Source organism: Rhinoderma darwinii, chromosome 13 (genome assembly GCF_050947455.1).
Source record: "Rhinoderma darwinii isolate aRhiDar2 chromosome 13, aRhiDar2.hap1, whole genome shotgun sequence".
Taxonomy (NCBI): Eukaryota; Metazoa; Chordata; class Amphibia; order Anura; family Rhinodermatidae; genus Rhinoderma; species Rhinoderma darwinii.
The window spans coordinates 44,457,052-44,473,247 of record NC_134699.1 but is presented as its reverse complement, the minus strand read 5'-3'; the positions used below and the strand labels follow the sequence as shown (position 1 = coordinate 44,473,247).

The following is a 16,196-nucleotide window of genomic DNA, read 5'->3' as shown; positions in this document are numbered from 1 at the left end:
CACCGTCAGGCCCTTGTTAGCTTGCATGTTTCTAGCGCTAGTTACCATGGAGAAAGGAATGGGCCCCACTACATTGCAGGGCCCGTTCTCCAATAACTACCACTAGGGCCCTGTTTGACGTTGCGGCAATGGCGGTTGACAGGCCCCCTTTTTTTTTTTTACCTTTGTCACTGGGCCCCTGATGGTAGTACCAGCCATGCTGCTTTAATGGCTGCTTTGCATACTGTTAAGTAGTTTTGCCCTGTCATCCACCAAACGAAGATTCAGGTTTGGTGGATGCCAGGAGAACATTACCTACCAGAATGTATAATGTCTGCTTAGAGAAAATATCATGGTTTGTGTTGGAAGTGTCAACATCAGAATTCTGATGAAGTAAATGGTGTGCAGAGTGGAGAAACAAAGGGAAAATAACAAGATACTTAAACTCAGTTAAATGCTTTTTGGACTGAGTCTGATGTCCTACCTTTGTGTGTTGCACTAACTCGATTGCTTTCCTCCCTTCTGCAGCCATTCCTTTCCAGCCAAGCCTACAGCGGCAAGAGATTGATAAATAGAATCCATGGGTAATGACAAATCTCTTAAATAGCACACATCATGTATTAGTCTTATGTCTCAAAAATACTATCCATAGAAATGTAAATCATGCCACAGATTTGAAAATCCACAGCATATGCTCAAATCCACACAGATTTTTCTGTAGCATGTATATCAAAACCCAATTTCCATGCATTGTGCCAAAGCTGCCATGTGTGAACATGGCCATACATGTTCAATTTCATTATTACTGTTTTTATCATTATATTTAGTATTAGTATTTATTACAACATCTATATACAGAAGAAAAAATGCATTGCAAATTACTTACATGGACTGTGCTTCACGAAAATATTTTAATGCAAACTCAATCATAGTGTAATGTGTGGTATCCATGGGTGGAGGGCTGTATTTTGGTATGGACTCTACTCTCACCTGACCACTCTGTAAAAAAAAACATTTCTATAATTATATACAATAAAGGTTTGATATTTGGGCTCAATAAGGCCGGTACTACACAATCACATCAGGCTGTTCCTACTGATAATGTGCGGCATTGCAGCTATCAGCATTATCATTATGTCACATTGGTTAGTTTAATTGGTAGGATGCATTGCAACGTTTATGAGTTATGAAATAGTCTAACATTGTATTACTGTCACAAGTCAGAGGTCACCATGCTTATCAATATTTCCGAAAAATTCACAATATAGTAGCACAACATGCACTTGCATTGTTTTCTGCCGCACAGACTCATTAAAAGGAAAACTCCAGGTAAAACTGATACACTGGATTATGCCTCGTGCAGTGGGCAGCGCGTGAATCATAGATTCAAAGATTGTTAAAGATAAAAGTCATACACCACATGACAAACGAATACACTTTTCCTAAAAAACCCCGTCATCTTTCCTATTATACAAACCAAAGTTGTCATTTTATTCATCTTTTCTTATTGTCGGTAAAATGAAAAAAAAAAATGCTTCTTTCTTGCCATGTATAGACCATAAAAACATGGGTTCAAGTCGAGATTTATATACAAGCTTGGATCTTTTTATTGTACAGATTCTACTTATTTTTTTTTTTATCCTACTGAGGTCTTTATCAGGTATAATTATTAAGCATTTCTACAATAAAAAGATCCGATCTTGTATATGAATCTCGGCTTGACTCCACAGTTTTATGGTCTATACATGGCAGCACTCCAAGAAAGAAGATTTTTTTTTTCTCATGTTATTGACAACACTATTAGGACTATGGGATCTGTCTGCCTGTCATCAACTTCATGAGCTTGCAGCTGGGGTGACTCCAGAAAGAGAAAACTCTCTATATGCTTGAATATTGAGTTGTGCCAATAATCTTGCACAACTGAAAAATGTGAGTAAGATTCCGATTCCATTTTTTTTCTTTGTGCAGAATTTTGAAAACCTTAGAGTGTAACTACATTTTTAAAAAGCTTTTGACATGTCATAGTGACATATCAGAAGTTTTGATCAGTGGGGATCAGAGAACTGAGACCCCAACGATCACTAAAATGAAGCGGCAGAAGCGTTCAGGTGAGCGCTGTACTGCTTTGTTTTTGATCGGCTTTCTTTGGAGAGGTGTACGAGCTCAACAGAAAGTCTGTGCATACGTACACCGCTCAGAGGAAAACCGATCAGAAACGAAGCCCACAGCGCTCACCCGTGTGCTTCTACCACTTCGTTTTAGCAATCTTTGTGGTCTCAGTTCTCGGACCCCCACCGATCAGAACTTCGGACATGTCACTATGACATGTCAAAAGTTTTTTTAAAGTATAGGTACACTTTTAGTTCTGGCAAAAACTTTTAGTTTTACTTCTTATCTTTATTTCTAATGACAACCAACAACGACCTGACCAAAACCATACCGATCCAAAATACTACACAGGATATACCACTTCACAATGTCAAACACTTTAATAATGTCTAAAGACAGCATAAAGTGGCGCTCAGCGGAGTTTCCCATTTATAAATTTGCACGCAACCAAAATATGTTATGCAGAGTAGAATTTTGAGGCATAAATCCACATTCATCTTTTTCCACTAATGATTTTATCACCCTGACCAATCTTGAGGCCAAAACATTGTCAATAATTTTAATATTTGTATTGATCTGGTCTATATGCCCTAAGGCCTGCCCTATTCTTAGTCCCCTTAGGAGTCTAAATTTTAGGTGCCTCATGCATTGAGTCTGAGTGTTCCATCCCCCCTTGATGAATTACCAAAAACGTGCAATACATTTTTAATCTATGTATATCCACATTTCCTATATATCTCCACAGGGAGACCATTAGGACATCCTCTTTTATTTATATTTTTTTCTATTGGTCGATCTTACAATTTTTTCTGATGAATATTTAATTTGGGAAATTAAATCATATCCAAATATGTATTCAGACTCTTCTCTGTATAAGCCATCCTTGAGATATACAGTTGGGGGAAATAACTTAGGCCTCATACACACGGCCGTGCCCGTAATCACGGGCCCTGACTGCTATCACGGCCGGCCGCCCGCCCGCATTTTCAGCCCGTGCTCCCATATAAAGCATGGCAGCAAGGCCCATAAAATGCAAAAGAACGGACATGACCTATCTGTTGCGGTACACTTCTAGGGCCCGGACACGGACATTGGTCCACAATTACGGACGCTTTTTACGGTCGTGTACAAATATATTATTTAATTTTTCATTTGCCTCGTAAATATCATTCTTCTCTCATTTATTTTATTTCTGATTTTGAACTATTTTTGCCAGGAACTTACTCGTTTTCTCCCTTCCCTATAATAAGTAATGCCTGGAAAAAAAAAATTGTATGCAATATTCTACATTCTTCTACTGACCCATCCCTGATGTAACTTTTTTCTTTACAATTCTTCCGTAACTTCCCTCCTGCTCCTCATAGGCTCTTTAATATCTTGTTATTTGCCAGAATTATATAACCCCGTCCATTCCATACTAATCTGATCTTTTTCCATGACTTTGCAGCTCTTACCTCCTTGCTTACTGTCCTCTGGAGCCCCCGGGGTCGAGCTTTGCTTTCCAGGTTGTCTCTCTTCTCTACCACACTGTAGTAGTCTGGGACAGCAGCTGGTTGTACAAATCGAGAGGGGAAAATACCAGAACGACCCCCAAGAGAACCGAACTGCCATCCTATGGAACAAGAGACTAACAGCTTCTTATACTGTTTCATTTCCGTGAGTTCTAAAATTACTGCTTAGTAACTGGTTCTTAGTAAAAATCAGATGTTATGTTTAATATGCAATAGAAGAGAACAATGAACGTCCACAGACAGGCTATTCTAATATCATGTTTATCATACTAATTTGACAGTCCAGTACCTGATTCCAATCCATCCATTGGCAGCACTTTGATGATGTCACCCTTTTTAAATTGAAGAAGACTCTTGTCATCGGTTATATGACTTCGCAGTGCAACCACATGGTTTGAGTCCTAAAAAAACAAAATGGAATTAAGACATTCAAGAGTGCAAAGCTATACCTATGTCTATCACTGCTCCTTTCTCACCTTCACTAGCTCTTGCAAAAAGGTTTGTAACAAAGTCTTCAGAGCCTGAGCATGGTCAGAGTGTAACTGCAGATCCTCATTACGTAGAAAAAAGCGTAACGTACGAATACCAGACATTTCAACTGAGAGAATATCTGCAAAACTGAAATAAAAATATTTATATTAACATGTCCTATACTAGTTAAATCTCCAAATCTATCCACCATTATACTTCACATTACCTGTAGCTGCACAAAGTCTTCAGATGTTTTTGTTGGATTCCTGTTGAGTTCACTTCCTTCAGAAGCCTAAAACCTCGGTGTGAAACTCCTACGAGAATCTGCTCTACATCATCATCCAACTACAAACAAAAGGGGACAGTATTATTTCAGTCCCCTACTCTCCAGATACACAGAGTATAATCAAGGTTTATCACAACATGTTAGGTTACATAGTGGCGTAACTATCGCGGTAGCAGCCGCTACGGGGCCGTGGCTTGAGGGGGCCCGTACCGCCAGCTGACACACCTCCCATATGCTCGTTGGCGCCACTAGCAGCCGTTATGGCTGCTACAGCGGTAGCGACGCCACTACGGGGCCTGTGCCGCCAAGCCTCTAACATGTATGGGCCGGGCGACACAGGCCCTCTCATACCCAGGGCTGTTGCTAGCACCACCGGAGGAGGCCCTGGTGCTAGCGATAGTCACCCCCTCTTGCAGTAATTGTACCTGCGTCTATAGCACGCAGGTACAAATACACGCATCAGCGCTGGATAGCCGGGCACATTCCGTGCCCGACCATTCAGCGCCTTACAATGACGCTGATTGGCAGGGCAAAATGACTTGCCCCGCCAATCAGCGCCTTTCAACGACGCTAGCGGCCAATCAGCGCTTTTGAACGACGCGCTGCTTGCGTCGTTCAGCTCCAGCAGACCTGCTCAGAAGAGAGCAGATCTGCATTGTCTATATGTGGGGATGTGGGCCACTAAATAAAGGGGGGTTTATATGTGGGGATGTGGGCCACTATATACAGGGGGGTCTATATGTGGGCCACTATATACAGGGGGTCTATATGTGGGGCACTATATACAGGGGGTCTATATGTAGGGATGTGGGGTACTATATACAGGAGGGTCTATATGTGGGGATGTAGGGCACTATATACAGGGGGTCTATATGTGGGCCACTATATACAGGGCGAGCTATATGTGGGATACTATACAGGGGTGGGCTATATGCAGAGCACTATCTATAGGGGAGCTATTTGTAGGGCACTATCTGTAGGGGTGGGCTATATGTGGGACACTATATACAAGGGTGGGTTACCTGTGGAGCACTAGCTACAGGGGGCTATATGTAGGGCACTGTCTACAGGTGTGGGCTATATGTGGGACACTATATACATGGGGAGCTATATGTGAGGTACTATCTGCAGAGGTGGACTATACGTGGAGCACTATAGGAGAAGCTATATGTATGGCAGCATGGTGGATCAGTGGTTAGCACTATTGCCTTGCAGCTCTGGAGTCCATATGTGGGCACTACATACAGAGGCTCTATGGGGGTCAATATCTACAGGAGGCTATGGGGGCACTATCTACGGTGTGTGTGTGGGACACAGTGTATGGTACTATTATAATCAGGGACACAGTGTATGGCGCTATTATGGTTAGAGGGGCAGTGTATGGCGCTTTATTATATTTAGAGGTGTTGATAATTTTAACTTCGTTTATAGGTGCAGAAATTTTTTAAAAGTGAGAAGCTGAAGACATCTGAGCGGAAAGCTGCAGAAATGGGTCATGGCTAGGCGAAATCCATCATCGAGGTCTGGACCGGAGGGAGAAGAAAAGAACTAGAATTTGAGACGTCACCGGTGAGTCACTTAAGGTAAATGTTTATTCTGCCTCTAATCAGTACTGTAGTCACTGTATGATCTGCAGCAAGATGATGGGTGGTATGTTGTTTTTTTGTGAAACAGCATCTCCCAGAATATCCTTACTATTGTTCGAGCCATGCTCGGAGCTGTAGTTTTACGCCTTACAAACCCATACGGCAGGGGTTGCACTAAATTTAGCTTTATTTGTTCTGGTGTTGTATATATGTACTGAGCTTGGTTCTGGGGCTGTATATATGTACTGAGCTTTGTTCTGATGCTGTATTTAAGTACTGAGTTTTGTTCTGGTGCTGTATATATGTATGAGATTGTTTCTGAGGATGTATATATGTACTGAGCTTTGTTCTGGTGCTGTATTTATGTACTGAGCTTGGTTCTGGTGCTGTATATATGTACTGAGCTTCTTTGTGGTTCTGTATATATGTACTGAGCTTGGTTCTGGGGGTGTTTATATGTACTGAGCTTGGTTCTGGTGCTGTATGTATGTACTGAGCTCGGTTACCATGCGGTAATACATGACCTGACAATATTTCCAAATGTATGTTTTTTTTCAGATGCAGCAAAATCTTTAAAATCCTATATGCTAATTACTTAAAAGGTCATGGGGCAGTGCCATTATCCTGAAGAGTCACACAGTCCTGCCTCCAAACCCATCTTTTCATGTTTGATTGACATCCCCCTGGCTGATACAACTTTCTCAGAGGCGCCATTGCCTTGTGACACTATATACAAGGAGGGGGGGGGCTGTGTGGCACTATACACAAGGTGGAGTTGTGTGCCACTATACACAAGGGGGAGCTGTGTGGCACTATACACAAAGGGGAGCTGTGTGGTACTATACACAAGGGGGAGCTGTGTGGCACTATACACATGGGGAGCTGTGAGGCACTATATACAAGAGGCTGTGTGGCACTACTAAGGGGGGAGCTGTGTAGCACTATCTACTAAGGGGGGCTGTACGGCACTATCTACAAGGGGGAGGTGAGGAGAGTAATCTACAAGTGGGGTGTGATACTGTCTATAGCCGGGGCTGTATAGCACTGTCTACAGGAGGGCTGTATGGCCCATTCTACATAGGGCACTATAAGGGGGGGCTGCTTGTGGCATCTGGGGGGGCCAAGTCAAGAATTTGCTATGGGGCCCAGTCTTTCCTAGTTATGCCCCTGAGGTTACATTATTTTTTCTCTTAATTTGGCACAATCCTCCCGATGACATCATATACTGCTAAGCCTAGAGAAATGGCGTAGAGCGTAATCAGCCTTATAATGCATTTAGTCACAAATAAATCACCCCTGGAACAAAGTCAAGGCACTACTTTAATAACGGAACTGGAAAGTTGCGGAACTTGCTCATACAGGACGTGGTAATCACTGAAATTGTGGAAAGATTTAAGAAAAGATTAGACATAAAAACAGGCTGACTGGTATTAATGCATAATGTTGATTCAGCGATCTGCCAAATTGCCAGCAGGGATCAGGAAGGATTGTTTTCTAATTTATAATAACTTGGTGTATGCCTCTCAAGTGTCGTTTTTGCCTTCATCTGGCTCAACCAGGGTTTGTAGGTATAAAGGTGGATTCACACGATGCAGATTTTGTTGCAGAAATTTTTGCTAATTGAAATCAGTTCTATTAATCTGAATGTTTGTTTCTGCAGTAACCACATGGATTTCTAACAGTTCCATTCAGATGAATGGAACAGATTTTCATTAGAAAGAATTTCAGCAACAAAATTTGTCGCGTGTGAATCCACCCTAACAGGTTAAAATTGAAGCCACATAATGCCTATAGTGGAATCTACTCACAGTAACAGGAAAGAGGCGGGAAAAATAATTTTCCCAATTATCCCGGGCAGCTATGACAATTCGTTTCTTGATTGAATCCTCCAGGATAGAACTGGCATCACTTCCGACTTGGAACTCATCTAATAACAAAGTTTACAAGGCTTGTCACTTCTCTATTCATTCTTAGGCTGCATTCACACATATATATAATGGCCTGGAGCCATATATTAATAGCCAAAAATAGATGAGGATCCATCATGTGAGATCAGGAAATCCTTTCTCAAAAAATGTGAGAATCTGATCTTGTTTTTAGCTTTAAATATATGGTTCCGCACACAGCTGTATTATGGACGTGTATATCTTATGCTCATTGGTGCCAATAGAATTGGCTTAATCAATCTAAGTAATAATAATAATTACTCTTCTCTTCAAAGGTAATAAAATCAGACAATTTACACATGTTCCTGTTCCCATACTTACTTAAAAAATCTCTCATCTTCCTCCTTTCCTCTCGAGTAAGTTTAAAACCGGTCTCTGAATAAGTGTCTCTAATTATCTAGGGTGACAAGAGAGATGGTTTTACAGGAGGCATCGCACAACCATCCCACACCACTTGATCAGATTTTTTGGTTTTATGTGGCTAAAAAATGTTGCTTTCAATCTGGCTTTCATGCCCCTCACACGTGCCACAGATTGGAGCGAGGTGCTTGAAAATTTGATCATTTTCAGATCTTAGCGACACCGGATTCTTTCTCGATTTGCATAACCTAAAGGCTTGCCCTTTTTGGTTTTGCAATTTCAATGTTGACGAGTGCATATACAATAATATAACCTACCACTAAAATAAATCGGTTTAAAGGTGTTTAACTATTGTGCCTGTACTTACTGGTGGAGTAGATTAAAAATATTAAAGTAGGAGAGAGAGATATACAGTAGATTGATTGCTAGACTGAAACTAAAAGTGTTTGTCTCATCACAAACTTCTCCTTTAAAGGGGTTATCCCAAGATCAATATGTATCAACTAACCACAGGATATAACACCTACTGAAACGATTGGGCCAATATATTTAGCACACTTATCGAACTGTGTGACTATAAGATATGAACACCTATACAGAGAATCTCTACACAAAAATATAATTCTTTATTAGAAGACCATACAATTGAAATAATACATAAACGGACACATTAGCCACGAAGATAGATCCTAACACAGTCCGGGTTCTAAAACCTCAATGAAATATAGTGCAAATAGTGCAAAAGACGACGGGTACGCTATTTCTCAAGTATTTGTGGACAAGAAAAATCATCCAAAGTGTAAAGCATTTTAGACAAAAACCAAGTCAAAATACAGGGAGGCATACAGACCAAGGCTATGAGTGGATCCAAGGCTACGACGGGGATTTGGATCCCCTCATAGCCCTTGTCTGTATGCCTCCCTGTATTTTGACTTGGTTTCTGTCTAAAATGATGATAATTCCAATCCTAATAATCTGAACACAGACGCGACAATAATTTTTTACATCGCTGTAAAAAATGACATTTTTTTTGACTGTCGTGGAATTTAGGGCAGTTGGAAACCCTGGCTATCCTGATGGTCAAACCCCTTTAATCTTAATAGATATAAGGAATTAAAACTCATGATTTACTCTTCACTTTACCTGCTCACAAAGAAGGTTCAGGTAGTATGGGTGAGTGAATTTTTCTTTTGGATAGAAGATCTGTTAAAAAAATTAATAATATTTTTTACAAGATTCAATAAGAAAACGGTAAAATAATCATATTATACAGTATATACTTAGGTAGATGTGATTGTTTTTCACACTGGAGTTAATGGTGCATATACTTAAGTTCTACAGGATACATCTGATTGATATTACCTCCTTTCGCACATAAAGTCTCCAGTTCATATCACTGTATGAGAAGAAGACACTAGCAATGTGCTTGCTGATTGAAGACTTTGTGGTGTGATCACCTTCAAGAGACCTTCCTGAGAGTAGAAATTAGAACAAAGGGAGTAAGAACCAGGCCATTAAAGAATGATGGACATAAAAGTTATATAAAAAGAAAACACATAAATCACTTTTTCTCTGTACCTGTTCCCTTAAAAGTCGGCACTTTTGGGGCGTGAGGAAGTAAACCAGATTGAAACAGGCCTAAAAGTGGCTTCTGCTTTTCTCGAATAGAATTGGACATCTCATTCGTCTTCTCAGCAGGAGGTGGAGGAGGTGGAGGAGGTGGTGCTGGGGCATCCAAGGAGTCCTTGAAGGAAAATGATTAGTTTTGGTTTGTTTGCTGCGTTTTGCTACTTTTCTTCCAGATACACCGGGTTTTGTTTTTCTCTCCTACATGACAGGAAGTCCAGAAACCGAAATGCTGCCCTGGCAGCCCCAAGCGCAAGTACAATATTTAAATTATGGTAGAAGTTAAGGCAAACTTTCCCACTTCTCCCACATTGTCTGGGAGATCTTCCAGATGCCCAGCAGAGGAGCTGGATAAATATATATATATATGCATTGAGCACCCTATTGTTGCGGGTGCAGGCGGACAGAATTTTATCACTTCATTTTATGGCCATTTGAGGGTAGCACTATGCTGAGACTTTTTATGTGCGACTCTCTGCCAAAAGTATTGATTATAGGGCACTATGCTGGCACCGTTTGTGTAGGAAACTTTCCTGGAACGTTTGTTTATAGAACCAGTTTGCTGGGTTTGTTGTTGGGACACTCTAATAGCATGGTTTATGGAGGCAGTTTAGCTATTATTATGGAAGCATGACATTTGCTTGTGGATGGCGTCTGTATAGAAAACAAATTGTGTTAATTTTTAAAAGTAGACAAGTATGAGTTAGACGATCAGGAGAGAAAAAAACATCAAGATGTATATTTATATAATAACCCATAACTGTATATAATAACATTTATTAAGTCGCAAAGTATTGTATCTTACTGTGGATGGAGGGGGCCCAGCATTTTTGAGTCTCTCTAGAGCTTCTTCTTTGGGGTCTTTCTTCTTCATGAAGTTTTGTACTGGTCTCCTAAGGAATGTAGGTTTGATCATTTATAAATAAATTCAGGAGTCAAGAGAACAAATACAAACTCATCTCTGACTACCCATTTGTACGGTAAACCTATTAAGATCTCACCTGACGGGTTCGAAAGGTTTAGGTTCTTGTTGAGGACGGCTTTGATACATCTTGATTATTTCTCTTATCTCTCGACTGGGTTTGACTTTAGGAGCTCCTTTTACTATACTAGTAGCTCTCGTCGTCTCTTTCTCTGGAGTCTCTGGAGTTTTGCTTGCAGGAGGTGGCACAATTGGCGGTGCCTTTCTGATTGTTATTTCTTTAAACATAAAAAAACAGAATTCATTTATTATTTATCTATGTTAACAGAGAAACAAAAAGGTCATCAAGAAGTGGCAGTAATTCACTACTCAACATGTATAACATAATGGCAATTAAGTCTGCGTTAATTGATCTCGTTATACCATACATCTTATAGAACTGAAAACATGGTCACCTGGCTGAGGTTCGGGTTCAGGTGGTTCCAGTGGTTCCTCATCACTGTCATTTTCCGGTTCTACTTTTTGATTTGGAAGTAAGATCTTAGAGGGAGGCTTGACTGATTTTACACGAATCCCTTGGCTTACTTTAAAAGTTGGTAAAAGTTTAAAAACAAAAATTGTTAATGATCAATTTTAAATTTTATAAATGCATTTGGTCTTAATCTCTGATCTGTGCTCACCCATTTGTTGGAAGAACTGCCTCTTCTGCTGGAATGTTTGTCTTTGGTAAGTATACTCAGACTCATTCTCTTCATCCCAATACACCTAGAGGACAAATCCTAATGTAATAATATGCTATTCACTTGATACTCTGCCCTTACAGGTTCCCTGACCAGCGTCCCAGCGTTTCCTTCACAAAAGACCCACTCTGTGTGTCAGGCTGGACAGACCTATCAGAAGAGATGATTGTGGAACCAAAACTGGGTCCCAGTTATTATTTAATTTTTTCACTAGAGGTAGCGTAATTTCTTTTAGTATAATAGTTCACTGTCCAAAAAAGATCTCAGAATGTAGTCCATGCTGGAGGCAGCTGCCTAAATCTTGAGTAATTGTAATAACACAGATGATAAATAATGTCTACTTGACTCATTACACAATAGGGTTTATACTACATGTGGGAAAAGCTGAAATGTTTCTGTATAAGTTTTTTCCTGTTATGTTGGCATTGTACCATGTCCAGTTGTGGGCTGGGTCTCACATATTGCATGAATACTGGACAAGCTGCTTTCTTTCTTAGGTGTAAACACATATTATATCAGACAGCTGCTGTTCCACATTTAGTTTTCTTTATGTATTACCTCTACTGGTGTTTGCGGCTTCTGAGTCACTGGCTTGGGTACTTGAGGAAGCGGACTAGTGGCTGGAGCCATGTCTGGAGAAGAGGCTGAAGAAGGGGCTGGAGGTGGCTCAGGGACTGATTTTGGAGCCGGAGCTGGGATAGGGGCAGGGGCAGGGGATGGTTTAGATGCTGGTGCTGGCTTAGTAGCTGGTTTAGGAGGGGGAGAACGAGCTCTGTTACTATGAGGTGGATCCTGTTGTTGCTGCTGAGACAGCATTGTTGCCTGGAGCGTCATCTGTTGGGCCTAGGAAAAGTAGAAGGGCTATAATCAGAATATCTAACCATAGGCACACATTGTAGAAAATGCAGGGTGACCAGGGTACAGTGCTGGCATATTTAGCATTATGAATTAGACAAGAGTACTTACCAAAAGCAAGGCCTGTTGCTGAATAAACGCTTGTTGTTGTGCAGCTAATTGTGCAGGGTCCATAGAAGGCACCATTTGCTGGGGCATGGGCACTGCCTGAGGCATCATTTGTGGCATAAATTGCTGGGGCATTATTTGAGGCATCATAGCTATAATAAAACAGAGGGTTTTTTTACGTTGTCTTTTTGTTTATCTACTGGTTGCACCAATGTTATTCATAACTCTAACCCCCCAAACTGCACATCTATATTAAAATAAAGCCAAACATTTGAAAACCTATTTTAGGCTGGGTTCACACGAGCACATTAACGTCCGTAATGGACGGACGTATTTCGGCCGGAAGTCCCGGACCGAACTCAGTGCAGGGAGCCGGGCTCCTAGCATCATAGTTATGTACGACGCTAGGAGTCCCTGCCTCTCCGTGGAACTACTGTCCCGTACTGAAAACATGATTACAGTATGGGACAGTTGTCCGGCAGAGAGGCAGGGACTCCTAGCATCGTACATAACTATGATGCTAGGAGCCCGGCTCGCTGCACTGAGTTCGGTCCGGGACTTCCGGCCGAAATACGTCCGTCCATTACGGACGTTAATGTGCTCGTGTGAACCCAGCCTTACTGTTAAGGGGCTATTTAACCTATTAGAAGTGGTTTATACGATTAAAATTTACAGGGATTTGCAGAAAAAAAAAACGTGTGCAGATATCATGCCTATCACAAGAAGGAGGCTAAAGTGACTAGAATAACCCAACAAATAAAATAAAAATGATAGCCATTTAATAGGTAAACTGTGCATATTAAGAAAAAAAAAAAGATTTTGACTGCCCCTACCTTAAAAGGTGTATTCCCATCTTATAAACTCATGGCATATTGCTAGAATATGCCATGACTTTAGGATCCTGAAAAATGAAGGGCTGCAGCACTGAATTATCGCCGCATCCTTTTCCCAACATACCGTCACCCCGGCTACCCACTGTGCAGGGCAGCCCCATTCAAAACAATGAGGCCCACTGTGCAAGGAAAACATAGAAGGGGACGCAGTGCTAAATCAGCGCTATGGCCCCTATATTCTCAAGATCGATGGGTGTTTCAGAGGTTGGACCCACACCCAACATAAAGTGTTGAAATATCCTAGCAATATACCATTATTTTATAAGATAGGAATAACCGTTTAATAAACTTTGAGCCTGGAAAATGTCACTGGCTGCATGTAAATTGTTGATAAGGATGATTTGGCTACCTCAAATTTTGTATGTCTTGCAAAATTGCCCAATATGGTTGTCAGATAATATTGTCTCTACACTAAATTCATTACTAGCGAATTTTTAATTCAAGTTATAACAAGTATATTATAATAATTGATTTTTGCTTGTGCCTTGGTTAACTGAGGGTGTAAAGGTTGCATAAAATGAGTAACTTAAAGAGTAACTGTTGTCTCATAAATCTTTTGACATGACAAAGTGAAAGGTCCGAAGTTTTGATCAATGGGGGTCCGGGTTCGCTGTAACGAAGGGGGAGAAGTGCTCAACCGAGCCCAGTGCCCCTGTGGCTATAATGGTATAACATCGGCTCTTCTCGGAATGGCAGTTTTAGCTGAAGACGTACTCATAGAAGTCTATGAGCCTGTCTTCAGCTAACTTTGTCTTTCTGAGTAGAGCCGAAATGATCCCAGTACAGCTGAAGGAACACTGCGCTCGACTGAGCACTTCTCCTGTTCATTTCAATAATCTGTGGAGGTCTCAGCGATCTTTCAGATTATTAAGTTAAAGAAACATCTTTAAGCTCAAAATGCATCAATATGTGTGTGTGTCTTCTTTTAGACATGAACTCCAAGATAATGTAATTGCCTATAATATGCTTACCTGGCATATTGGGCATCATTGGCATATTTCCCATTGCAGGCATCAATCCATTCATCATAGGCATTGCATACGAAGGCATTGAACCCATCCCTGTATAGCCTAAGCACAATTAGAAGTTAACAATCATGAGAATTTTTTATAATGTAATGGCAAGGTAAGATTTGATTTGCACTAATAAAAATAGTTTATGTATAGTTTTTTTTTAATTCTTTGTGTCATAGTGCAATATATCCTTAATTGGGTATTCCCATTTAACCGTTTTATGGCATATCTTTAGGATATGCCATAACATTATGATCGGAGAAAATTCCATCTCTGGGACCTACGCTGATCCTGAGAACAAAGTCCGAAGTCCCCGCAGCATTTCACCTGCACAGAGGCATTCCCAGTCACCATGTAGACTTTTAGGAAATTCTGAGTTAAAGGAGATGTCCAGGATTAGAAAAATGTCTTTCTTATTAAAAGCACACCACACCTGTCCACAGGTTGTGTGCAGTATTGCAGCTCATCCCTATTTACTTCAATGGAGCTGGGCTGCAATACCAGACACAACCCATGGACTGGTGTAGTTCTGTTTTTGGAAGAAAGCACCTAAGTTTTATAATCCTGGACAAGCCCTTTAACTGATCGTGGTCCCCCAATCAGGATTCTCATCTCAAATCCAGAACAAACAGGGACTGCAAAGAACATCTCTTCATGTTGAGGATGATACACGTCCATGTATTACATAGGCAAGCCATTGATTTTTATGCGCACCATATAATGCTTAATTTCTACAGAGTTGTGGCACTGCATAAGATCTGAACACTTATTGCCAGGTTTCTCACCGATCTACAGGATAGGTGATACATTTATTATGGCTGAGAGCCCCTCCCAGCTGGGACCCCAAGCGATCATGAGAACTAGGGTCCCGTGTCCCCTGTTTGAATGAAGTAGTGGCCACGAGTGCTACCACTTTACTCATTCTCTATGGGATTGACAGAGATAGCCAAGCGCTGTACTCAGCTATTTTCTTCAACTTTTATTAGACAATGAATGAAGTGATAGTTCTCATGCGGGATCTCCTCTCCGATTAAACGGGGACAGGGACACGGGACCCTCATTCTCGTGATTACTGGGGGTCCCAATGGTCGAACCCCAAGCGATCATACATTTATCACCTATCCTGTGAATAGGTGATAAATGTTATTCGTGGGCCAACCCATTAAGTGTCCTCTATGCGGCCCCAACACATGTATGTCATGTAACCGTGTTGCTAACTGAAAGCTAGGGGGTCGCATGATGTGTGTGTCCGAGGAGTGGTCACATAACTGATGCCATGTTTAGTCATATTCAGTTAGCCTGTGGATACCTTACACAGGACTAATCTATGGGCTATACCATTCTACTGCGACAGGGGCCTCATGCACCATGAGAATGTATGTGAGCAGAACTTATAAATTCACTGTAAATACTAATTTCCTTATAGTTGTTCCTCGAATTTGTATCTAATATTCCCTGCGTATCATATCACCAGGGATATATTTTATTACCATTTAACCGTGGTTCATTCATTCATTTGCCATCTTGGCGTAGTCAAATTATGACATATGACAATGATATGTCTTTATTTCTAGTGCTTGCACACTTTACATTGACACCATAAATGTAGTGAGGTAGATCAACATTTCTGCTCTGCCTGTTTGAGTAATAAAGTATTTTTTATGTTGTTTATATTTTTATATGTTTTTATAAATTCAGTTAATTCTAAAAAGATTTTTCCAAGAAATCCACAAAGATGAGGATCTAATAGCCTCACATCTCTATGCTTGCTATTCGACTCTGATTGTTGGT

At 40.8% G+C, this 16,196-nt stretch overlaps 1 protein-coding gene across 1 annotated transcript in view; it reads right to left on the bottom strand.

Moving 5' to 3' along the window:
* Positions 1–16,196, bottom strand: part of MYO15B (myosin XVB) — a 101,986-nt gene that overhangs the window by 18,254 nt on the left and 67,536 nt on the right. The window contains exons 13-30 of the mRNA XM_075846653.1: positions 14,364–14,462; positions 12,503–12,651; positions 12,095–12,379; positions 11,477–11,561; positions 11,252–11,380; positions 10,876–11,074; positions 10,680–10,767; positions 9,827–9,992; positions 9,611–9,720; positions 9,392–9,451; positions 8,210–8,285; positions 7,751–7,869; positions 4,297–4,415; positions 4,076–4,217; positions 3,889–4,000; positions 3,543–3,700; positions 866–978; positions 464–527 (exon numbers count right to left, since the gene is read on the bottom strand). Of these exons, the coding sequence (XP_075702768.1) occupies positions 464–527; positions 866–978; positions 3,543–3,700; positions 3,889–4,000; positions 4,076–4,217; positions 4,297–4,415; positions 7,751–7,869; positions 8,210–8,285; positions 9,392–9,451; positions 9,611–9,720; positions 9,827–9,992; positions 10,680–10,767; positions 10,876–11,074; positions 11,252–11,380; positions 11,477–11,561; positions 12,095–12,379; positions 12,503–12,651; positions 14,364–14,462 (2,273 nt within the window). The remainder of the gene's footprint in view (positions 1–463; positions 528–865; positions 979–3,542; positions 3,701–3,888; positions 4,001–4,075; positions 4,218–4,296; positions 4,416–7,750; positions 7,870–8,209; positions 8,286–9,391; positions 9,452–9,610; positions 9,721–9,826; positions 9,993–10,679; positions 10,768–10,875; positions 11,075–11,251; positions 11,381–11,476; positions 11,562–12,094; positions 12,380–12,502; positions 12,652–14,363; positions 14,463–16,196) is intronic.